The 25,009-nt window shown below is 46.8% G+C and overlaps 1 protein-coding gene across 1 annotated transcript in view; it reads left to right on the top strand.

The window, feature by feature from the left end:
• Positions 1-25,009, top strand: part of DYSF (dysferlin) — a 1,004,398-nt gene that overhangs the window by 44,230 nt on the left and 935,159 nt on the right. The window contains exon 2 of the mRNA XM_078674496.1: positions 10,519-10,574. Within this exon, the coding sequence (XP_078530622.1) occupies positions 10,519-10,574 (56 nt within the window). The remainder of the gene's footprint in view (positions 1-10,518; positions 10,575-25,009) is intronic.

Raw genomic sequence — 25,009 nt, 5'->3', positions numbered from 1 at the left:
CCAACACATGCTGACGAACTTTGTCACCCCTTCCCCAGAGACTCTCATGCAGATCTGTGGGTCAGTAAAGTCAGGCTCCCCACGGGACCCGACAATGCCTAAACGTCTTGTTGGCAGCCTGCCGGCTTTGGAGCCGTATATTAGACATCTTTTGAATGTCTCTTTCAGGACTAGGGTTGTGCCCAGAGACTGGAAACAGGCGGTGGTGCTACCTCTCCAAAAGAAGCCTAACATCGGCTTCGAAAAACTGGAAAACCTCCGGCCAATTTCCCTTTTACCCTATATGGCTAAGGTGGCTGAGAAAACGGTTAATACCCAGCTGATGGATTTCGTGGAAGAGGCTACCCTCCTGCACGAGACCCACTTTGGTTTCCGTCCACGCCATTCCACTGAATCAGCGTTGCTGATGGCAGTGGAGACCTTACGCCAGGGGGTGGATGAGGGCCATACTATGGCTCTCATCCTTCTGGACCTAAGTGCAGCATTGGACACTGTAGCACATACCACCTTGCTACAGTGTCTGAATAATGGAGGGATATCAGGAGCTGCACTTGAATGGATCCAGTCTTTTTTGACAGGGAGAAGCTTTCAGGTGCGACAGGGATACTGCTATTCAAGGGAGTTTGATCTGGGTCAAGGCGTGCCTCAGGGCTCGTCCTTGAGCCCAACCCTATTTAATCTTTATGTCTCCCCTGTGGCACCCATTGTCAAAAGCCATGGCCTACACATAGTGTGCTATGCTGATGTCACGCAGCTGGTCATCTCCCTCTCACGCGCTCCCAGTCTTGCGATGGATAGCTTCAAGGCCTGCATGCAGGAGCTGGCGACCTGGATGTCCACCAATTGCCTAAAGTTAAACGGCAACAAGACTGAGGTGCTCGTGGTAGGGGGGGGCCCGTCTGTTTGGTCATCGGCCTGGTGGCCACCTTGTTTGGGGGATGTACCCATACCTTGCCAGGAAGCAAAAAATCTGGGGGTATGGCTCGATGCGGATCTTTCTTTTGGACTTCAAATAGGCCGCGTGGTGGGGGTTTGCTTCAGCGTCCTGAAAAGCTTGCGGAAAGTTTTAAATCTCCTACCTACGGCAGCCCGTAGGACGCTGGTGCATGCCCTCGTCACATCGCGCCTTGATTATGGCAATCTGCTTTACCTGGGGGCCACTGGAAAGGCCATCAACCGACTCCAGGTGTTGCAAAACGCAGCGGCTCGCCTGATCCTGAAGCTCCCTAAAAGATCAGCGTCTAAAGCTGCCCTTAAGGCCCTTCACTGGCTCCAAGTGAGGAGCTGGGTTGAGTTTAAGGCTCTTAGCACCTGCCACCGCATTTTGTGCGGTAAGGCACCCGCTCCCCTCCGGGAGCTGGTTACTCAGTACGCGCCTACGCGCGCCCTGCGTTCCTCCCACACAGGGCTATTGAAGGTCCCCAGGATAAAAAAGTCACGTATGGGGGGTAGGTCTTTTAGATACCTGGCCGCGAAAAGTTGGAATGCCCTACCATTGGACCTTCGCCTGGAGCCCTCTGAACTCGGCTTCAGGAAGAAGTTAAAGACTTACCTTTACACGCAGTAGCCGGGCAGACCTTGTGGTAGTGACTCTACTGTTTCCACTCACTACAGCGCGGGGACACGCTGCTGCGCGTAACCAGGCGCTCTACAAATTTCCCTTAATAATAATAATGTCTGCAGATGAGAGACCTCTCTGGCTGCCAGGTCACTGAATTCAGCCAGTGCTAGGTTGAACTTGGCCACCAAGGTTAGGTTCCCGCCTTCAAGTATTTTCTGTTCTAGGTCATTAAGTTTCCTCTACAACCCCCCTAAACTCTCCTGGGTCACCTTCAGGAGCCCTACCTTTCTGGACATGCATGCACCCTAAAATACTATTGTGAGAAAGTGCCATCTTTCTTGCATTGGTATGCCCCCACTTTTTTTCTGAACTGCTGATGTACTTTGACTGAGTTTGCCCTGGGTCCCCGCCAACCAGGTACCCAGGGCCTGTGTTCCTTCCCTAAAAAGAAAAACCATGCTGAAACAAAATACCCAATTGGCATCTCTGGCCACCTGTCAGCCCCTAGTAAATGGTACCCTAAGTACCCAGGGCATGGTAACCAGAGAAAACCCCTGAGGGCTGCAGCACTTATTGTGCTACCCTCAGGGGCCCTGTAACCTGGCACCCACACACTGCCTTTGCAGGCTGAGTGCCTAAGTACAGAACTAAAACAAGAGTCGACATGGCACACATCCCTGTGTGCCATGCCCACAGAACCCACTGCCCTAGCATACTTCAGTCACCCCTCTAGCTGGATGCCCTATGCCAGAGGTGAGAGCACAGGTGTATGCGCCCTGTGCCCCTACAGTGCCCAGGGCCATTCCTGGGCACTGTAAGTGCAGTGATGCCATTTAAGAATATATGGTGCTGGGAGGTTGTCATTACAAACTCCACAGCACCATAATGGCTACACTGGAGACTGACTAGTTTGGTACCAAACTTATCAGCACATTAAACCCGCACTGATGCCAGTGTGGGATTTCATGTAAAATGCACGAGAGGGCATCTTAGAGATGCCCTCCAAAACCCGAACCTACAATCCACGTCTGGGCTGAGTAGCTGCAGAGGCTGCCACACAGCAGACATGTTGCTGGACCCCTGGGTGGAAAGCCCCCCGCTCTCCTGGGCCTGCAACAATGCACATCCTGGGCGAGGTGCTATGTCTCCTCCCCCAGGATGGACAAGGAGAAGCTTCAAAGGCATACCGCCTCTGAGAGCTTCTCCACACCATTTGCTGTACCCAGCAACTGGCCCCCCACCCGTTCTACCCCCTACTCTGGCGGGAAGACTGGCCGGAACAACTACGTCAGGAAGGAGTGTGTGCCAACCTTTGCCAACTCCACCCCTCAGGTGGAGGAGGCGAGGTGAAGCCCGACCCCGGGCTCCGGCCATCTTGTAGATGGGGAGCCCTGCCCAATCCCAGTTAGGCTTCTGCCGGCTAGGGGGTGTCCTCACCCCAGGACAGGGACCCATTGGTCCCTGCCCTAGCCCTACCTGTAACGCCCCTAAATTTAGTATTTAGGGGCTCCCTGAACTTTCCTTCCTCAGATCCCGATATCAAAAGTAGAAAGAATATCAAGAAGAAGAAGACCCGCAGCGCAGCTGCTAACAACAGGGCAACACCAACTGACTTGGCCCCAGCCCTACCGGCCTGTTGATCCTGGAACCTGCTCCTGCCTAATCCCGGCGACCTTCGCGGACAGCAACATTGGGACGCCCAGAGGACCTGCCTGCCTTGACCCTCTCGAAGATTGGGACTCCCGTCAGCAGCCACCCACCTGGTGCTCACCAGGAAGCTCCGGAACAGCCCACTCTGCACCAGCCGAGCCCGGGCCGGGCCAACCCGAACCAAGACCATGAGGACGTCCTCCCGGTGACTGGGACCCGAAGTCCAGTGCCCAAAGACCCTCCTGGACGAACCAGCCGACGCCTGCAGACTCAGAACCAGGGGCCACCCCAACCGCGACCAGCCGAGGGTAAGCTTTTCCGACCCCCAAACACACCCCTGCACCCGACGCCCCGCGGCCCCCTGTGCCTCCCTTTGGGGTACATACTTGTGCTCCATCATCCCAACTTACCTCTCGAAGGGCTGGTCACCCCTGAAGAGTCACCGTCCCCGAGCCTGCAGCCTGCGTTCTTTTGTCAAGATCCGCATTGGATAACATTGAGCGCCCGACGGCTCAAAAGCACCCTGCACCCAGCCGCCCGAGTGCTGCTGGCTGTAACCCCTGGTCCCTATCCTACTTCCCACCTTGCCCTGAGCAAGTGACCTGGAGCCCAGCTCCCAGAGCCGCGTGGCCTACTAGCCAGCAGCCACCAACCAAAGGCCTCTTTTCCCTCATTGGATATCATTGGGCCTACCTACCTCTGCACCCGGCCGCCCCTGTGCCGCTGGGACTGAACTAACTGTACTCACCTGACCCTGGGGGACCCCTGAGTCTGTACCCAGAACCTGAACTTCACTAACCAAGTACTCACCTGGAAACCGGTGACTCACTTACCTGCCATTGGATAACATTGACCCATTTTTGACTCGAAAATTTTCTTAGTGTGAAGTTTTGAAAACTGAAAATATTCCTATAAAATCAGCCAAAGTTCGAATTCCAAATTACTCACCTGTGATAGAGAAGCCAGTACTGTACCTTGCAGCCCAGTACTGAACCGCAAAAGTAATCCCTAGCGGGTTTACTAGTAATCTGTATTTTCTCCATAGGAACCCATTGTCTGTTTTCTATGAAATTTCTTCTGTCTAGTTTTGAAAATTGCAAATATTCATTAATAATCGTACGAAATACTGAAACGCAATTACCTACCTGTTTTGAGTTAAGGCCCCAGTGCTGGCCCTAGGAGACCAGTGCTGGGTTACAAAAGTAACGCGATTGTACTTTACCTGCAAACTGAATTTCTTCCCATTGAATAGCATTGTCAGATTTACATTGAAAAGTTTCTAAGTGTGAACTTTTAAAACAGCTTTATATTCATGAAAATTCATCACAGTAACTAAAGCTTTTTTGCTAATCTGGTTTCAGCTTAGACCCCAGGACTGAATCTAAGATCTGGTCCTGGAACTACCAAAGTAATCCATGAAGTAATCAACTGTACTTATCTGTGAAAAACCCATTGAGCTCAATGCTAGAGGGTGTTTCAGAACTGTGTTGCTCCCTATCTATCCTGCAATTATTGTGTGCACAAGCTTTATTGCTCCTTCGTAAAGTAATTACCTGAGAGTACTCGTAACGAGAAAAGTATATTTTGATAACTGTTGGTTCTAAAAATAAAACAACTATATCTGTGGATATAAAAACAATTGACCTGGAGTCAGTCCTTGAGTGTGTGAAACCTTTTGCTGACTGAGTGTGTACAACAAGTGCTTTATACTGTCCTCTGATACTGCCTTACTGCTCCACCAAGCTACCACTTTGGAAAGTAAGGTCAGTTCTGACTTTAACCTCTGTTATACCTCTGGGGTTGGTGGTCTCTATACACACTGTACTTCATTCTAGTCCAGTATATATAGAGCCACTTTCTCACAACTATTTAATCCCCCCACACTGTGGACAAGCGAGGGAGAGTATCTTTATTCAGTTCTCAGTGTTCCCTTTTACAGTGGTAGGAGTCCACCTCTGGACGTGTTGTCTCTTGCATTGGTGAATCTCTGTGCTATAATCTGCCTTCACCGTATGGGTGAACATGTGTCTGATAGAGTAAGAGGAAAGTATCTCATAACTCTGCCCAGCCCAGCATTGTCGAATTACATGACCAGCCGTCAGTGCGAGACATGGAGTCATGTATGGTCAAGAAAGTCACTAAAATATGTTTCCTCCCCCCTTTTTGGTCATCACACATCATGCAGGTCAAATGTTTGAAATGCATACAGTATTGATTTGGTGGCCTGCGAATTGGAATCCCTGGCCCCTGTTTTTATGTCTATATGTAGCGTAATATTGGTGCCCCCCCGTCTAGTAGCAAACCGTACTGAGCAGTTAGTGTCCAAATGTGTATCTTGGGACAATCCAGGGACACACTAAAATCATACTATGTTTTGTAGGGTTATTTAACCCTCTCACATTCCATGACATACCAATTATTTGACCACTGGAGCGGCATGCCTGCTGCATGTTAGATAGTAACATGTATGTGCATCAGGTACCACAATACATTGTCTAATGGGCATTCCCGCTGTGAAATAAAACATAATAAACAAATGTAAACATTACCCCTTTCCCACCCACACTGAAAAACAAAAATGTCAGTGTTGCGGAACTAGCTTCCTCAGAATACAACATCCTTAACTTGCCAGGCTACTGGATAACTGGCTGGCCTGACAGTTCTAAGGTTCAGCCATGTATTGATATTTTTATTCATTTAAATAGTTTTATATAGCGTGAACATGACCCATGAAGGTATCAGAGCGCGTTATAAATTATCAAAAAGAAGAATGTAGAGCAAAAAGCATAATAATGATATGTAAACAATATCTACAAATCGCATAAATCACTTTTGTCATAATGAAAAAAATATGGTGAGTAAAATATAGGTCTTCTCTGACCGAATGACATGTTTACTTGTGGCACTGACTGAACTTATTTTTCTAAGAAGATTTAAAATATAGAGTTCATGCCTGACAACAGAATATAAATCCTGTCCATGAAAGAAACAGATCATTTCCTAAGACTGTTATTTTACTATGCTTTGTATGGCACAGATAATCGCCCGTGAGGGTATCCAGGTGCATGAGCACACGAGTAGACATAGGAGTAGGGTGTAGGGTGTCCACCCCACAGAGTTAGTCAGAGAGTCAGGTCTTTATTCTTGCAGAATTTAAGAAGTGAGAAGGAGTTCCTGAAGTTGAGGAGATCCTTCAAGATTTTGGGTGGAATGAAGGAGAATGCTCGACCTCCAATTTGATTTTTGTGGATGCGAGGGGTGGGGGATGTAAGTGAGAGTGCAGCTGAGCGCAGGTGTCTGGTTTTTGATGAAAGTGAAGGCGGTTGTTCAGGTATGCTGGCCTAATGTGCAGTGCCTTGTATGTGTAAAGAAAGAGTCTGTGGTGCGGTGAGATGTGGGTGTGTTGTGGGAGTTTGAGGATGAGTCTCTCTGTGGGGTTCTGGATGGTTTTGAGTTGGTGTATGAGGTGGCTTGAAATCCCTGCATTGGCTACTCTTCTTGTGATGAGGGCTAGTGTGATGGGGAATCTGGTGCTTAGGGGTATCCATTTGAAAATCTTGCAGAGAATGTGGGAGCAGGAGGAGCCGGCCATGTTGACCTAAGCTGCCATGTTAAGCTTGTCCTCCAGGATGACTCCCAGGTTTCTGGCATGGTCGGTGGGTGGGGTCCAAGTTCTGCTGCCCATTAGATGCCACCAGGATTCATATACAATAAAAGGAACTAAAGTAGAGAGAGGGACATCAGCCCAACCTCTCTTTTAATGCCAGAAATCTCCATAATGGCCTTCACTAGGCACGTTTTATTGACTCAGTGCTTTGGCCATGTCTGCGTTGTTTCCTCAGCAGCCATTGTCTTGTGTCTCTTTGCACTGCCCCGCTTGCTGATATTCGTCCTGTAGAAACTGCTGGGATCTTGCGTTGAATTAAAGACAACCACTTTTTCTTCCATCAAACATGTAGTTAGACTGGGTACAACATTGCATAGACACATCAGAGCCCCTAAGTTTGGTTTTATGGTCCCCACATGCTCTTCTGACCTCCTGAATCTGGGGGATAAACTCTGGGTAAAAGGAGGGGTACTGCCTTGGTGGATTACCTCGTCTACTTTTTGTGTTTTATGAAACACTGTGTTGTGGTCTTAATAATTTAGTAACGTCACAATAATAGGTCTCGGGGTAGTTCCTGGCAGAAGCCTTGTCGCCAGGGATCTGTGTGCCTATTCCACAGAGAAGGTAGCAAAAAGGTCTCAGCTCCCACGAGATCTAGAGATAGAGACTTTCAATATAACATTTAGGCTTTCCTATGCAGTGGTTTCTGGTAAACCCATCAAACGTTCATTATTCCTCTAAGAACGGGCTTCTAAATCCTCACGGTTAGCATGTAGCATTCCAAGCGAGGTTTTCAGGAGCTGTAGTTTGCCACACAGCTTTCCTTTTGCTTTTTCCACATCTGATATGCATTCTTCCACTTCAGTCAGTCTCTTAATTTGTGATTCAATGGTATGTTTCATGGAACCCAGGTGTGTGGTTGATTTATCAATTTGCCATCAATAGCCTTTAATTCACCTTTTTGCTCCAATAAATGTGCTGTGATGCTTATGCCAGCGCCTTCTCTGCCTGCATCATCTCCACTGTCCTGCTGGGCCTGTCGGTCTCATAGGTCAGTGTGGAATTGCCCTCTCCCATCAGAAGTGCACAATATGGTTAAGGTGCCCGCTATGCAGACAGGGAGGAGGTCCATAACCTTTACTAGTGCAGCGTCTAAAAAAGTAGCAATGAGTAATTAGGTATATATGGCCATGCAGGCCTTCATTAAAGTGTGCAATCACGCCTGGCGTCACCGCCTTGCTCCTGGCAGGTCAGGCACCTAGCACGTTATGCACTTAGTATCACTGTGGTGACGTGCACTGTTATGTGCAGTTTGCCTCTGAATGGCCATTGCGGTGCCAAGCATTGCTCTCTTGCTAGCACATGGAGCTATTAGATCTTTGCATCAGAGCACCACGCTGGGTTCCATGAGGCACAGACTGCCCACACGCACCAGTCCGAGTTCCCAAGGTCCAACCTCCACTGGGCGCCATCCAGGCCATCCCAAACTAGGATAGGAGAGGAACACTGGACGGAGGCCCCAGAGCTGTAGTGCATGGCAGCTTGGCACTGACCCACACACGCCAGGCCTCTGGCTCACCTGCTGCCCCTGTCACAGCCAGACCGCCTAAGCGTAGGTGCTCTATAGTGCAAAATGAAGAGTCCCCCCAGCAGAATATGAAGAAGGGGCAACTGAGTCTCCCATATGTCACAGCTATTAATTGTCCTTTGGGTAATAAGGCTGCCTAAGGAGGTAGGGTGTTATCTGAAGAGCAGGGGGAACCCTGAAGAGCTGAGTGCCTGCATCACGTCTGTAATGAAGCCTCTGCCTCTCCACCAACCAGTCTTCCATGTGTACCGGCATCCGACTCCATCCGTGTACTACCTCACTGCTGTGATGCACCGGATGCCCACACTCCTGCTGCTAATCAATATTGCCTGAAACTGGATATCTTGACATTATTTAGGCGCCTCAGTGGTGGAACTCCGTGTTGTGCAGTCAACTTGACTCGCGCAGACCACGCCGCGGAAAATGCTTTTCTTGTCTCAGTTGTTTTGTTTGTTTTTCAGCTGTGCGCGTAGTGGGGTCATCTGAATAGTCTGCCCTTATTATATGTTGCTCCAAGCATTCTTTATTTATAAATAATCACCACTGTATCTACTCATCATCAATCCAATTCATCTTTGATCATATTTCCATTCAGCTCTCTCCCATTAGTTTTGAGCTGAGGGGTTGGACTTGGGATCCAAGTGATTCTATCAGGATTGGTTCCCGGAGCTGACCTTCTTAGTGTGCGGGGTAGGCTATCGGGGCTACTAGTGAAGAGGATACATGACCAGACCTCTCCTGCTTAAGGATGGGGAAGGATCTTTTGATCTGATCCTCAACAAATTTTTGTTGACTGTTTTCCAGAATGTGTTTCAATTATGATCAATTTGATGATTTGTTATTGTATTTTTGTTGTGGTTAGTGTTTTTTCCGTGCACGCGGGGTGGCCGATACCGTATGATCCATCCTCACTGTCAGTGAATAGAATCCCCATCTGCGCGGTCTCCTCAATGGACAGAATTTTCTCTGGTTCAAGAAGAAAGTCAAAGCACTCCTAGATTGTGTCTCCTGTCACCTTCCGTATGCATTGATCTGCAGAGGATTCTAATGGGGGTGCGTGCACCCTGCTCTTTTAAGGATAGTCGTACCCTGTATGCACATATACTTAAATTTGATATGTTGGCCCACCAGAAGCAGTTGTAGGTACACAGGCACGTTTTTCAATGCCCAGAAAACTGGCGGACGTCCGTCCTATCCAAACCCTGGGTGATTCTCAGATGGTGCGATGTCTTTATAGTTTGTGGATTCTTGCGGGTTTAAGTTTTTTATTAAAACTCTTAGTAATATACTATATGCTAAATGTATATAAAATATATGTCTCACAACAAACATTCCACACAGGGTAATGTTAGGCTAAAAAGTCTCTGTTTGATAGACTATTCCCTCTTCGATACACGAGGCTGATCTGTGTATCTAATTCCAAAAAGTTATCCCTGATGTTCACGGGGAGAGGAGTTGGCTTAACGGCTAGGGCAGTCGATCTCAAATCTGGGGAACCGAGTTCGAGTCTCGGCAACGACGCTGAACATCCTGTGATACTGGGCAAATCACTTAATGTCCCATGCCTAACAAAAATGAAAGTGTCCTCATGTAACGCAACTGGTGCTGTGTAAAGTGCTCTGATACTCGATTCGGGTCAAGTTTGCGCTGTATGAAACTCTATAAAATATAGAAAAATGAAGGGGAGAGGTGTGGCGCCGCGGCCAGGGTGACTGACGCTGGAATCTGGGGATCAGGGTTCGATCCCCGGGTCCGGCGGCAGGTTAGCCCAGCACCATGTGACTCTGGGCAATGGCTTGCTTAATCTTCCCGACGGCCCCCAGCGCCTAGAGACCCTAACGGGTGATTGTGCGCTATACAAATGTGGATTATTATTATTATATTACTTGAAAAACGTAATCTACTTGGCTTTTGGTGCAACTTTTGGGACTAATAATCCAGTGAAAGTGGAAAATGATCTTGTGTTCATTAGGTATAGGCACTACCATGAGACAGGCACACCTGGGTCACAGCCACAAAGGCTATGACATAGAAGAAAGACTCGCTTTAAACTATTTTGATTTTGTAACCTCGCCCATCCTGCAACATTAATATTCTCTCATTATTTTTCAGGAGTGAAAAAGAGAACCAAGGTGATAAAGAATAACTTGAATCCTGTATGGAACGAGGTATGTGCTACATATTGATCCTTAAAATAACAATTAAAGATAGCTGGCGGAAGGTTGCCAATGCAAATGGGAAACATCCTTTACAACGCAACTTTTACCACGCAAACCATTACAACGCATTGCGCTGGGGGCGCTCTAGGATAGGGAATAGGTTTAATTTACTATCCAACACCTTCCCTACTATCCACGGGGACTGGAGTTGGAATAATAAATTAAACTATTCACTATCCAGCACCCCAAAGCGCTATGCGTTGTAAAGGCATGCGTTGTAAAACTTGCGATGTAAAAGCATGCGTGGTAAAAGCATGCGTTGTAATGTCATACATCAAGGCAAATAGTATATATATACATATATTAATATTAATATACAAAGAAAATGCTACTTCGAGTTGGGACAATGTGTAAAGTAAAACATAAGCATCTTTGCATGCAAAAGGCAGCACATAGCTGGACTACACAGCTTTTCACCTATGGACACCCCTTCATATGAAGAGCAACAACATTATGCAATGTGAACTGTGAGATGCTGCTTTGCAAGGGCCAATGACGTATCACTGAGAGTGTAGCTTGGATATTTTGCTTCTCTGCAAAACATGAACTCGGCCTCTGAGTGTTACATGTCTGCTTGAATGAGACAAGCATCAGGATTGGCTCAGGGGTGCATCAGATGCATTAACTATTTTCCGGCGCCATGTCTCTGTTTCAGGGATCCCCTGAGGCCGGTGTGATGGCCGCAGCTGGTGTAGGCTTCAGAGGCTGAGCTGTTATGTAGGGTTGAGTTACCAAGGCTGCCTTCCTGAGCTGGTCTGTCTTTACGATAAGTGTTTCTAAGGCATCAAGGGAGGGTGGGTCTGAGTGAGTGAGGGACAGGCTGCAGGCGGTCATCCGGGCAGCAGATGCGTGCATACCTCTGGCCTGCTTCCAACTCTTCTATAAAAGAGGCAATGACCACAAGCTTAAATTTAGCGCCATAATCACCCTATAGCACCCGACATAGGTGGTAAAATGGGAAGGTTTAGCAACCGCAATTCAGTCGCTAAACATTCTTACATACCACTGCGATTCAGTACTAGGAAGGGCCCCCTAAACATACCCCTTCCTAATACCGAATCAGTATGTATTCGCAGTTCCAAATTGCGATTCGGTAACACGAATTGGGCCGTTTGCGACCTGATAAATGCTTGATACATCTGGCCCTATGTTTGTAGGCAATCCAAGTGGGTCGCAAATAGTGATCCGTCTAATTCATATTCATTAGTTAGGTTTTACTACCACTCCCTGTGGCTGGAGATTTTGCTATGCAACATATTAGTTCACTGGTTGCAATGGAAAATCACAGACAGGTTGCAAATAGTTGGTGCGCAATTTGTGACCACTGTTTGTAGCCTCTCTCTTTTTATGAATGGCTGTGAGTGGGTAAACGCCTTTTAAAACTCGGAAAAGGAGTTCTCATTTACAATACGCATTTTGAAAATTACAGACTGTGATTTTGCAGATTGCAAAATCATTTCATACAACTAGCCCTAACTTCCAATGCCACGCTACTCACACATAGAACCCATTTAATGGTACCAGTAGAGCAACCGGGGCCTAATGCAGAAAGCCCTTTTGAGTTGTAAACACTACAATTTGTAAAATCATTGGATTTGCGACTGCAAAACGACTCTATGCAATGTTAACATGCCCTTTTATGAAGCAGAAATATTTTTTAGACTCATTAATTGGATTTTGCGTCCTTTTTCGATTCGCCAGTAGGAGGGGCTGTGATAGGGCCATCCCCCTCCAATTTGTGATCCGGGAAATTATGTATCAGTACTTTGAGATCGGGCGTCTCTGCACTTGTGGCGGAGACCGCGCAGTCGTGGTCGCAGGGGCTGCAATGGCGGGACCTCCGCATTGCGGTTTCTCATTGCGGAGGTTCCGTCACGAGTGTGGACGCACCGCGACAGCTGCGCAGTGCGGAGGCCCTTTCTGAATCGGGCCCTAAGATGGCAAGTCATTGATCAATCACCAGCCTCCGAGCTGGGGTTACGACTGATTTGCAGTCGGGTCAGTAGAAGTAGTCTCAGCGATAGTAGGCAGTGCAAAACATTTTTTTTTTAATCTGCACCTTTAGCGGACAAGGAATGTTTTTAAAAAAATGTTTTCCCTTTTGGGAGTTCAAAGGCGAAGCAGAGGTTTGATGTCACTTGCAGGCCTCCCTCTCTGCATTTGCAACCGATCAGAGGAGTGACAAATTGTGACTTATAAACTATACCTAATACCTATAACTAATATTCATCAGGGAAGATTGTTTGACGACCCTCTGTGAATGGACAATTTGCAATGTGACCAATTAGTCCATAGAGTGCATCACAGATTGCACATCCATTTGCGAGCCGGTGTATGTAAACTGACATATCCTGGTTTGCGAACAGCGTTTGTTCATCCGGACCCAGCTGCTTTGCAGCCATTTCTTTCATGCAGATGTGAGAGTGTGGGCCAAGGGATGAGAATGTTAAAAATCATATGTTTTATAAACTGAAGGTAAAGATTTTTCCAAGCATGAACTTCTTGAACATCATGGGTAATACTAGGCCTAGTGGAGATTTTGCACAATACTCACATTCTTCCTACCTGACCAGCGAGAGATGTCACTGCACCTCTTAAAGAACACCTTCTCCTGGGACCACGATGCCCAGACACATGGGTACAGCTGTACTGGGCACGCGTGCTTGGCTTGGACCGCGATCACAGTAAATGCCACAGCCACCGGTGATGATGTAGTTCCACCCACCAGAGGCAATGACTCTCTGGCTGGAAGATTGTGACTAGTTATTCCTACAGATGATATTGGTGCGTACAATGTGCCGCTATTCCAGTCCTGAGGAGATAATGGCTTTGTCACGGTATGCCTCTGCAGAGGATCAAAACTGTACTGTTTTCTATTAATGCAGCTTTAATATGATAGACGGGTAAGCCAGCATATCATGCGCTAAACTCTAAGGGACGTATTTACAAGCCCCTTACGCTGCCGGTGTGTTACCTTTTGTGACGCACAAGTGGCACAGTTTGCTGCCCCATATTTACAAGGACACTAAGGCCACTCTGTATGGCTTTTTGTGCCCTTGTAAATATGGCCCCTTTTCACGCAGCACTTTGCGTGAAAGGGGCATGACATGAGTGATGCTCTGGGTGTTGCCACACAACACCCATGGCTGCTGCCACATTCCTACATTAACAACCTTTCGTAAACAAGGGAATGCATCCGAAGGCACGCCTCCCCAGGGGAGGTGTAGGGAGGCACAACAAGGAGAAATGTTTTCAATTCTCCTCGTTTTTTCCTCCTTCTTTGCGTGATGCATTCTGCAGCACACATAGAAAGAAGAAAACATCTCTTGTGATTGTTTTTGTGCAGGAAGGTGCCCCTTCCCGCACAAAAACAATCTCCCCTAAAATGCAGACAACCTTACACGATGGTGCAAGGGTGCCAGCGTCGGAGCATGGCAGTAGTTTGTGCGCCAGCGCTGGGGAAAGCACAGTGATGTAACATATTATTATAAATTGGCATGCGGGCTGCACTGAGTCACTTTCTTCTAGATAAGGCCCTAAATCAGGTCCTAAGTCTGCCTTCTGCTCTTGCTAAACTCAGGATAGCGAGAATAGTGAGTAAAGCGTCAACAGATTCAATCATATTGAATGAGCGTTCAATGCTAACGGATTTCAATGGACAACTTCACTCTGTCTGACTTTGGTGATGAATACGATCAGAAGATTTTTAGTAACACTGCAACGTTTGAAATGTTTTATGAAATTAGTTTTTTGTGAAATATGACAAACAATGCAAAACAAATATTAAAAAAAGAAGATAAAACCTAATCTTGCCAGATCAGCTCCAGGAGTGCTCAGAAACAGTGGCGTAGCAAGGTCAGGTGGTAGCCGGTGTGGAAAACTTCTTGTCAGCCCCCGCGTCGAGTTCAGCCGCGTTTCGTGTTTTCAGACGAAGTTATTAAACTCGTTTTAAATAATATAATTTTTTCACCCCAAAAATGGTGTGAGCCCCCAAATTTGTATTTTATTTTAAAAACACTTATTTGTGCAATTTTTACACACCCTCAGTGATGACACCCGGGGTGGCCCGTACCCCCCTTCCTACGCTGCTGCTCAGAAACAAGAAACAAAAATACTTGTAAACCTCACTGACCACAATAAACCCCCATTTACCAATTCAGACCTCATGTAGGCCACAAAGCCACATATCTCGTGCTCCATGAACTCACTCTCGTCAAAAAGAAATTAAAAAAAATGATGCGGAACATCAGCAGCCTTGGGGCTGGAAGATAGTCTTTCCAGCAAAACTCCAGGCGCGTATCCTCTTCCAAAGGTCCACGTTGTCTTCTCTCAATTTCCACTTCCACTTTTGAAACCCTGCCATCAGCCTGCTGCAGCAGTAGAAGACATGACAACCTGAGAATTTAGGGCGGCAAATGATCAAGGCGAGGAGCATCTGTTTGTCAATTTTTATGAATAAGAAATTGTTGAAAAAGTCCCCAGACCAGGAATGAAATCCATGGGCCGGACGGGCAAAATGAAACACCTACCAATTGGTAAGACAAATGCTAAAATATTTCCTTTTCCACATGACTAGCTTTTTAAACATAAGGGTTTAAGTGACATCAGATAAAGGCAGGAAGTGCGTGACGAGGGGAACAGTCCTCTTGTACCTTGTTTTCTACCTTTTTCTTATGTGCCTAAATGGAGGAATCCCTAAAAGAGTCATCTGGAATATAGGAGAGGGGGTGGTGGTGGAGGCGGTGGGCTAAAAAACAAACTTGTAACAACGGAGAGGAAAATGCATTGTCAGGGAGGATCAGCCTGATATGATCAAATAAAATTTTCATCTGGTTGGATTTGTCAGATACGAGTATTTAGGAGTTATTCTCCAGGGGCCTAATTACGATGTTGGTCGGACGAGAGTATGACCGACACCGTTGCGGAATGGAACCGCCCGACCATAGCTCGGTGGTTCCACCCGCTGTATTTGGATGCAACGTGAAACATACATTTTTCAATTGCAGCTTGTGCGGTGGGCGGAAAAGGGGTACATCACAAGCTGCAATTGAAAAATGTATGTTTAGGGAAGGGGGCACGGCTAGGGCTCCCATAGACACTGAACTCCATGAAAGGTCAGGTGAAAAGCGAAATCATAACCCCAGAGGCGAAGCTCAGGCTGGCTCCGCCGTCATTATGGTATTATTTTTCTGCCCCCCGCCACTGCTGGCTCTGTGAGCCAGTCAGAAGCGGAGCGGAATCCCACTGCGGGTTTCCCTCCGACTGCCAGTATTGTAATACGACTGTCGGATGGAGACCATTGATGTCGGGTGGAAAGCCTCCGCCTAGCTGACTGATGGCTTTCCGTAAGACATTCTAATCGGGCCCTATGTGTTTGCATTCATCAGTATAACAAACGACTGGTACAGAACAATGTTTGTTAGAATAAAGTGGACAGAGACGGTGACTTCGCATTTTTGCAGTGGGATAAGACTGGTTGAATCTCATCAAAAAGGCTGATGAATACCTAAAATATGCAAATTGATTTGAGAGATAGTTGACATACGTTGGAGGGAAAGTGGCAGTTGTTTCAGCCATCACCACCAGGTGGGACCCCTGCCAGGATATCCACATGGATAAATTTACATACAATCAGACTAAATTGAAGTCCTTTGCAAAGCCGATGGTTATCATGAGTCACGAGTCGATGTTGGACAAACCTGAGCAAGATCATCTCTTGGCTATTGCTTTTTGGGATCACTGCATGGTTTAGGACAATTGGTTTTCAAAATTCTGTCAGCTTTTTAAAAATAACCTCTGATGGATAATTTTTTGGCTTAGAAATTGCAACGTTGAATGCATTATCCGCGCTGTTCCAGAACAGTGACTCAGCAAACGTTTGTGAGTGAGCCATATACCTGGTCTGATGGCAGGCATGACCTGCTCTTGTGTCTTTCCAAGCCATGGCAACTTTAGATCACACAGGAAGGAATCCTAGCATTTTGCAGAGGATAATTTAATTCAAGCCCTCAAATGTATTAGTGGAATGAGTTTCTTAAAGGCCAAACTAATTATGCTTTTGAAGCATGCTATGTTACAAGCATACTTGACGTACACATTGATAACAGTTAAATATAAGGTATAATTCTGTCCAACAGCAGCCTTCGGAAGTTAGTAACTGCATGGGTTTGGCCGGATATTAGCGAGAGCCATTTACATGATTTTTGTGCTCTGTGCATTGGTGCCTGGAGCATTTTAACCAGTCATTCCCTCATATTTTAGGCGTAATAAAGACATATTTGAGAGGATCATAGTCAACATGACTTCTGGACTAACCTTTGCCAGAAGAGCAATGAAGCTCCCAGTTTCATATGTAGGCAGAGATGTTCGTCGCTCGCGTCCTCCTGCTCTCCCTGTTCCTTCTCTGGTGCCTTGTTTCTTTTGGATGTAGGCTACCTCACCCCCATGTCTTCTAAGATTGTCATCATCGGATTAGTCGGCAGCAAGCCTCTTCTTTGGCATCTCCAGCGCTCCTTCCTCTCATGCTCAGGCCTTGTCTTTGCCACCCCAGGAAGCCACTGTCCAATGCTCTGTTGTGTCTGAGTGTCTTTCGTCCATCACCTAAACATCTTCCATCAGAGCATTGTGAATGCTACGGCCAGCACCATGCTAGCTCCTGGACTAACAGCCACAGTTCTATTGGCGCTTTCAACAGCGCCTGCCTTCCAGCCATCGTCCCCTTTAGGAAAATGGCTAAATGCTACAGACTTTGTCAAATCTCTTCTATGCTCTGCTACCACGGAACTTCCAGACGAGCTGTCTTGGCCTTGTTCAGTGCTGCAACCACTGGTGCTGAAACATTTCAATAACTTAGTGGTAGGGGCATCGCGTGAAAAAGTCACTGCCCTGAATAGTGAGTTACCGCCAATGCCAGGACCGTATTGTAAGTGTTCATACTCTGCCTTGAGGGGAACGTCAGTGCTTGCGGTTCTGAGTGGTCCAGCGTATCTTGGTCCAGAATTATCAGGTCCGCGAACTTTGAACCTGATAATCCACAGTCTGAAGGCACCAGACTCTCACATTAATGCTGCAGAGGCAGGGGTGGTGGGCAGGAGCACAGCCTGGCCCGCCTCATCCCCCCCCACGGCTACCCTAAGAGATGCACCCTGCAGTGATGCACTCAGTGTGATCCAGAACACGGAGACGCTCTCGCAGTGTCTGTGCGCGCGCGCCATCAGGAAGCAGAGCAGAAGGGGGCTGGGCAAAGAGGTGTAATCCACATTTAGGTGCTTTCTGCTGGGAGCGCGCGCCCATCCCAGCCAGCTGCAGTGACACTCAAAAACACACACACGCGGAATGAATGATGCGTCGAATGTTATGGGTTAACTTAATTGTAGTTTTATTGCCTTACATTCGATGAATGATTGAATTTATGTACTGTAGGGTATGTTGTTATACCTAACTCGTTACACGTTGGTATAAAGTACGTAGCACGAGGCACTTTATGGTATACGAGATTAAGTTTGACTTTAAGCATTACCTGTCATTTTATCCCTTTGTTTATTTGATATCAGATGAAGGAGCGGTCCTATGGACTGCAGGGAATGCTGCTATACTCAAGAAGCTAAATGTATGCGTAAAGCATGCAGCACGAGCAGGGGCGGTGGGTGACATTTCAAAGTGGTGGGGCGCAAAGTGATTTGCATACAGCACCGTAGCGAGCGAGTGCAGCGAGTGAGCCTGAACCCCAAAAATGGGGTTTGGGGGGTTACACCTCCCAAGAAAATTTTGAAAAGAAGAAGAAAAATCGTGCATTTTCAAGCAAATTTGAGAAAGCAGGAAGGTTAATAAAGCAATTGTGAAAGTGCAGTTATTACATTAATAGATGGCATAACATAGGTAGCTGCTTATTCAGTATAACCACAGAGCTTCATACATTCCGTCCTATTACGCTCAGGTGCTGAATTCAGACTATAAGACTTTCATGAAAATCTCAGCTCTAAGAGTAGAAGAAGTTGCACAGCAGTTGGGAAACAGCCTTCACAAAGCATTAGGAAAATGAGAGGCAATTACTTTAAAGCAAACTGAAAGCAATGCATCAAGTAGTAACTTAAAGCAATGCATCCAGCAAAACAGTGCATGCAGTCAACCATACAAAAGTAAACTAAAGCAAGTGTGAACCTGTGAACCTTCACTTTGAAAGCAGGGTGCTAGTCAACAGGCCAGTCACATATATTTAAACTGAAGAAGAGTACACCTCAGCATGCAGGCACCAACATAAAAGCACCAAGCAAGTCAAACAGTTACCAACTTACCAAGACACCCAATCAATTACATGGGGAAAAACTTGAGCCAATGCACCCAGAAAACCAGACCAGCACACCAAAGCATCCCACCCCTGATTGGATGGCAGCTGTGCTCTTAGGGTCACCCCTCAGTTTTTTGGCAGGGTTGAGCACCCCCCAGTTTTATGCCCTGTGCGTCTGAAGGGGAGACAGGCAAAAGGGGTCATAATGGGACATCTGGCACAGCCACTTTGTAATCGAGGTCACCCACCCAGCTCAAGACTGAGTTACAGGCTGATCTTAAATCTTTAAACAACCACAAGGGTCTCCAGCTAGTTGGTTCTTGAGCCAAAAGAGTCTTCAGCTCACTGGGAGTCTTTACATCGCGCCTGAGATGACATGATTATGTCCCATAATCCGAAGCAACTGTGGGGACTGGTCTGGGTCTGGATCTGACTTGGTACGAGCAGGATACAAAAAGTAACGGGTAGGTGGTAACCCACTTCAAGTGAAGGAGCTGTAAGGAACCTAAGCGCACTGGTGTTGATACCACTAACAGGGCAGCTCTGGCTTTCTCAGGGTGGGTGTTAGCTGTGTGATGAAACCAGCATGTGAAGCAGTTACCTCAAACAAACTAAAACCAATGCACTCATCAAGACAAGGAGTTACATGAAATCAAATAGAAAACCACCATCAAGCCAGGTAGTCACCTAAAGGCAAATTGAAGTGACTGCACACTATGGGAAATTCACTTCACCACCCAGCCTATTGCACTAAAGGAAAATAAAAGCAATGCTCCCAGTAAACAAAACAACATAAATTGAAAATGTTTCCCCGCAGGACCAACAGTCACAAAAAGTAAAGAAACAGAATGAAGTCAGAGGCACTCCAGGAATCCAGGTAGTCACACAAAATCATAACTGATTGAGCAAACTGTGTACTGAAAACTATTGCAAATAAGACAATTATATCAGAACAAACTAGTCACAGGAAAACAAACGCATGCACCCAATGAGCTACCTTACCAGATGTACGTAAATAAATGGAACAAGCACTTATAACTCAAGGAACCCACGAAGGAACAAGGTCAGCAGCAACATTTACAAACAGACTTCGAAGTCAGCCCCAATCAAAAGCAAATGCAACTAAAACCTTCTCGAAAGTAATCAACAAGAACTCAAATTAAATTTGGAAATTCCTTTTTTGAAATGAAAGTAATCAGCCAACTGCAATAAATAAGGTGAATGCTGGTTTAGTAAACAATCATGATAAACGAAAGAGACATAACATAAAAATAGCAGTTAATCCAGGAATATCAGAGACATACACATGCATGTAACCACCTAAATAGAGCAACAGTCACCCAGAATGCCCAGAACCAGGAAGTAACCCAGGCTGAAGGAGAAGACCTTACTCCAAGTTAATGAGATCATGACTTCTAACACTGTTTATTGGCTAAGATGCACAACATCAGTATTCATTAATACAAGGCAGGCACGTTAACCTCATTGTGAAGTGTAAGGCCTCATTTTTCTGTGAACGCAAGTGAACACTGTGCCTTACCACAAAAGTTGAAAAACCTCACTTTCTCATACACATCTTGCATTTGTAGTGTATGGATGTAGAGAATGGTGTTTTACCTTTATATGATTGGACACTGCTATTATATATCTCATCGCTACCAATAGGATGGCCACGAGGCTCTGTTCGCTAGCTGGCATGCACGTGTTGGTTGCTGTGATCTATATGTAAAGAAGGAGGAGTAATTTGGATGACGACTGCAGAGTACTCCATGTGTGTTGAACTGAGTATGTTGCAGCAGAGGGTGGAAGATGCATGTGGGAGAAATGGCGAGCAATGGGGGGGCGAAGTGTGGCTGAAAGCGCATTGGTGTTGGTTAGGAGATGAGCAGTGTGTTTGTGTCCTCTGTAGGGTCTGGGATGTGCTCGTATTGTGGTGCAGAGAGCAGTAGATGGAGAAAAGTTGAGGATGGCTGGTAAAGGGTTGAATAGATGTACTGAGGCTGTGGAAGAGGCTGTTTTCCCCAAACCTTTTCTGCCAGTGAGGTGTCTGGCAAAGAGCTCCATTCGGACAGTCGGGCATTTGTAAAGTTATTGTCAGAAATGTCAGGCGCTTCTTACAATATTTGGCAGGTGTTTCAGTGCCTCTGGACGGTCAAATCCGCCCCCCCCCCGCCCCCCCAATAGACTCTGACTACAGGTTTGGGGTCTTGTAAACAACTGTGCTGTGCCAAAGAAAAAAATAAGTTCCCATGCTAATTAATACGCCTATTTAAACCAAATCCACTTGTGTGAATAAGAGTGGCTAAGAGCATGGCATTACCTCACACTGGAAGTTGTACACCTCTCGGGGATTCCAGCGCAGATGCGTTTCCACGTGGGGAGTGCTGGAGGGGAGTTCTGGATGAGCCGCTTAGTGCTAGGAAACTCTCTGGTGTTACTGCAGGCTCTAGAAAATGTCACTATTATATTTTGCCTAGAGCTTAAAAAATACGATAATGGTCTACATCAAAGAGCCGCCGTGATGCCAATAGTCATGACTGGCACAACACAGATGCCAACAAATCTCCCGGCAAGGCACATGGCATGCGCAGCTGCCCCACAGCACCCACGCCAGTGCCCCATAGCTTGATGCTGCGGCCCCCACCCACCCCCAACGGGACAATTCATAACACCGACCACCCCGGGTTGACCCCGCCTCTAGCACACAAGAGGCCAGAAAAGTGAATTCAAACGGACAGCCAATCACAACTATAATATAGTGCCTATGTCTCGCGCCTTCTCCTGCATCACACTTCTAAGCGCTGCGGCCCAAAATGACTCCCACTTGTGATAACTACTAATGCAGCCGCCAACCCCACACTCCGCCACGGTGTAGCGCCTACCCACCCAGAAAGACGCTTCGGCGCTCCACGTAGGGGTGTGAAGCGCTATATGAAGCTGGCTACAATACAATAAAGATGGAAATGGTGGCTCTTCGGCACTCAGAGTGGACACGGCTGACAGACAGAGCAACAGGCACCTGGACCCACTCAGCTAACCGGCAGCAGCGGGACAGCTATGTAAAGTTACTGTGTGGGCTTTTTCTCGGGATTATTCGTTTTTCACAAATATATTATTGTATTTCTAATGAATTACATTGGTTAAAATGACTTTTGTGCATTATAAGACATTAGATTGCTTGGAATATTTTCCTGAGAAATCAATGATGAATGTGTTAAACATGATTAATAGTTTAGTTTATACTCTCTACTGCATTATTGGTAGCTTTGGGACCTAGAAGAGTTTGGGTTGTGCTTTACAGCTGAGTGGGTAGTCTTTTCCCTTTTCTCCCACATCCCCTCTCTGGCTTTGGATGCATTGGTGGCTGCATTGGTGGCTGGTGACATTTGAAAGTGGTGAGGCGTAAACTTTCTGTCGGAGTGCCCTGTGGCAAGCGTGCATAGTGAGCAAGCCAGAACATCTTAAGAGGGGTTTTGGGGGGGAAATTTTGAAAAAAGAGTGGGTAAATATTGCATTTTCAAGCAAATTTGAGAAGCAAGAAGGTTAATAAAGCAATTGTGAAAGTGCAGCTTTACATTAATAAAGGGATGTCATATAACAATATGTAGATAGAAATGTTTCTGAAGCTAGGCCCTGCCAGTGCCACGCACCTCTGAGCAATATACACGCTGTTTGTCAGCAGGGCTTAGTGTTAGGATACATTTCTAATGTTATGTTTTTGAAGCTAGGCCCAGTGTTGGCACTCAGTGTGTATGTTTCTCAGAGTTGCATCACACGTGGCAGCCTAGCTTTGCGCCAGTGGCTAATTTGTGAAAAAAACATAAGTGCCCGGGATCTCGTCAGGAGGCAGCTTGTACCAGCCCATTTCTCCTGTTAGCACCACCTAACACAGAACCAACTACTAACCATGAAAGTGGGGAGAGGATGTGGCTACTGGCCAGAGCTGCCGATTTCGGAGCTGGGGAACCAGATTCAAATCTCGGCGCTAGTCGGCACAACATTCTGTGATTCTGCACAAATCATTTCATTTCCACCTTACTACCATAAATAAATTTGTTCTTGACTGGTGCTCGTGAAAAGCGCAGGTGCTGAGCACTGGAAACCACCGGCTCAAATGAAGCACTGCTTGCCGCTAGACATACAATTAACAAGGGTTTACTACGGACTCAAATTGAAGCACACTTTCCTATTTTTAGGCAGCAAGTTACCAATGCATAATAAGTGCATTGTGCATTAAATGCAGTAATCATTTATTGCCTGTCAAAAATAGTAAAGTTTGATTTAAATGAGTGTTACTCAGGTCCCTGTAGGTGTCATTCAAGCACGCTAAGGTGGCGCATTGCCAGGCACCACACACAGACTGATGCTGAGTGTTTTCCTCGTCAGGGCCATTCTGCGCTCGCAGTGACCCGGAGTTATTTTCCTCACCTGTGCAGCGTGGAACAGAAAATGTGTCAAGTGGGCGCCATAATTCTATCTGGTGTGCTGGACGTCAAACATGGGCTGCGCCTAGCACAATTTCACAGGTGCTTTACTGGGAATGTTAGTGAATTAAAACATAAAATCACGAATTTAAGCTTAGATGGAGGTTTAAACCTCTGCCGCTACTTTGATTTTATTTTCATGAAAGGGGCCTTTTCGTTTTACTCGGCAATGCATCCTAAAAAACAGAACACTGGGACTTGAGTTATGTACCTGTGTAACCCAACTTGTCATTTTATGCAAAACCAAGAAATATACTTTGTTTCTCAATCAGTAGAAATCACCTGTAAAAGCCTTTATTACACGTGCTCTGCAGTAAAGATCAATAAGGAAGCAGCTTATACGGTTGTTGACCCTATCACCTCTTCCCTCGCTAGAGATAATATTAAATCCTAAAAACAATGATTTTGGGGCTCATTGGAAAATAAGTAGAGCAGAAGCACTGTTATTCTGCCAAGAGATTTCACTTGCTTCAAACAGGAGACGGCCTTCATTACCCGGCCTTGCAGCATTGGATAGGGTAGGCCCTGCTGGGACTGAAACATAAGTCTCACTGGGGGGGGGGACATAGAGGCACGTGGAGGCCACCACCACAGGTCAGGACTCTGTTTAAGATGCGCCGTCGGGGGACCAGAGCTATGACGGAGGTCACATGTGAGGGCCAAAAGCCAGGCGCATTAAATACACAATCGATCCCTCAGGCCATCAAAGATCAGGAAAAAAAATAATTACTGTGCAGCATGCATCTACAACTATAAATTAGAAAACATCACGACACCGAGCCACTGCTAACTAACACGTTCGAGAGATTAGAGTTCAGAGTAGATGCTTACTTTTTAATTTTTTCAAAATCACAACTCAGGATCTCTCTATTCTCTAGTCCTGGTCTTCTACACACACTTAGTAGTGAGTGACTACGTCGACGACACGCGTGAGTGAGTGACACGAGTCCGACTCCTCCAAGTCCACCGTCACGAGTCGACTAGAAGCAGGCACCAGCAAACTGTGCCAGGGAGCAGCCAGACAGTGAAAGCAGCGTGCCTGCGTCGCGAAATGGCCAATCACTGCATGGCTTCACATGAAGTCACACAGTGATTGGCCTTAGAAAGTGCGGCTGCGGCAGTGTGCCACCACCCACGCGCGGCACCCAATAATGGATTGCTGCGGGTGGACCAACCAATCCTGGCGCTGCATGCAGCGCCAGGATTGGCTAAGGGGGGCACAGTTAACATACGCCCTTTCAACCCCAAGGGCTACGGCCCTGGGGTGCTGTATGAAACAGCACCCCTTGGGTCCCTCTCTAAGGGGAAGAAGACGTAAAGCGCATGTGCGGGCTGATCAAAGGCCCTAAATACATTTGCGCACTACTAGTACTGCTGCAGCTGAGTGTGTGGACTGTCACTCAAGCTGCAGCAGTCCAGCCCAGCCCCACCCCCTGGCGCATTCCGATTGTTGAGTCGGGTGGGCGTGAGGAACAGCAAGCAATCCTAAAATGAATCAGAATCATGATACTGACTGCAGTGCTTGACGCGGTGCGTCCACGAGGCTTTGTGGGGCTACGCCCCTACGCCCCAATGGACGCACCGCACCTGAGCACGAGACACTTTATGTTCTT

The sequence above is a fragment of the Lissotriton helveticus genome, chromosome 2_1, assembly GCF_964261635.1.
Source record: "Lissotriton helveticus chromosome 2_1, aLisHel1.1, whole genome shotgun sequence".
Taxonomy (NCBI): domain Eukaryota; kingdom Metazoa; phylum Chordata; class Amphibia; order Caudata; family Salamandridae; genus Lissotriton; species Lissotriton helveticus.
Note: the sequence above shows the minus strand (reverse complement) of the source record. Positions and strands in the feature narration are given on the sequence as shown.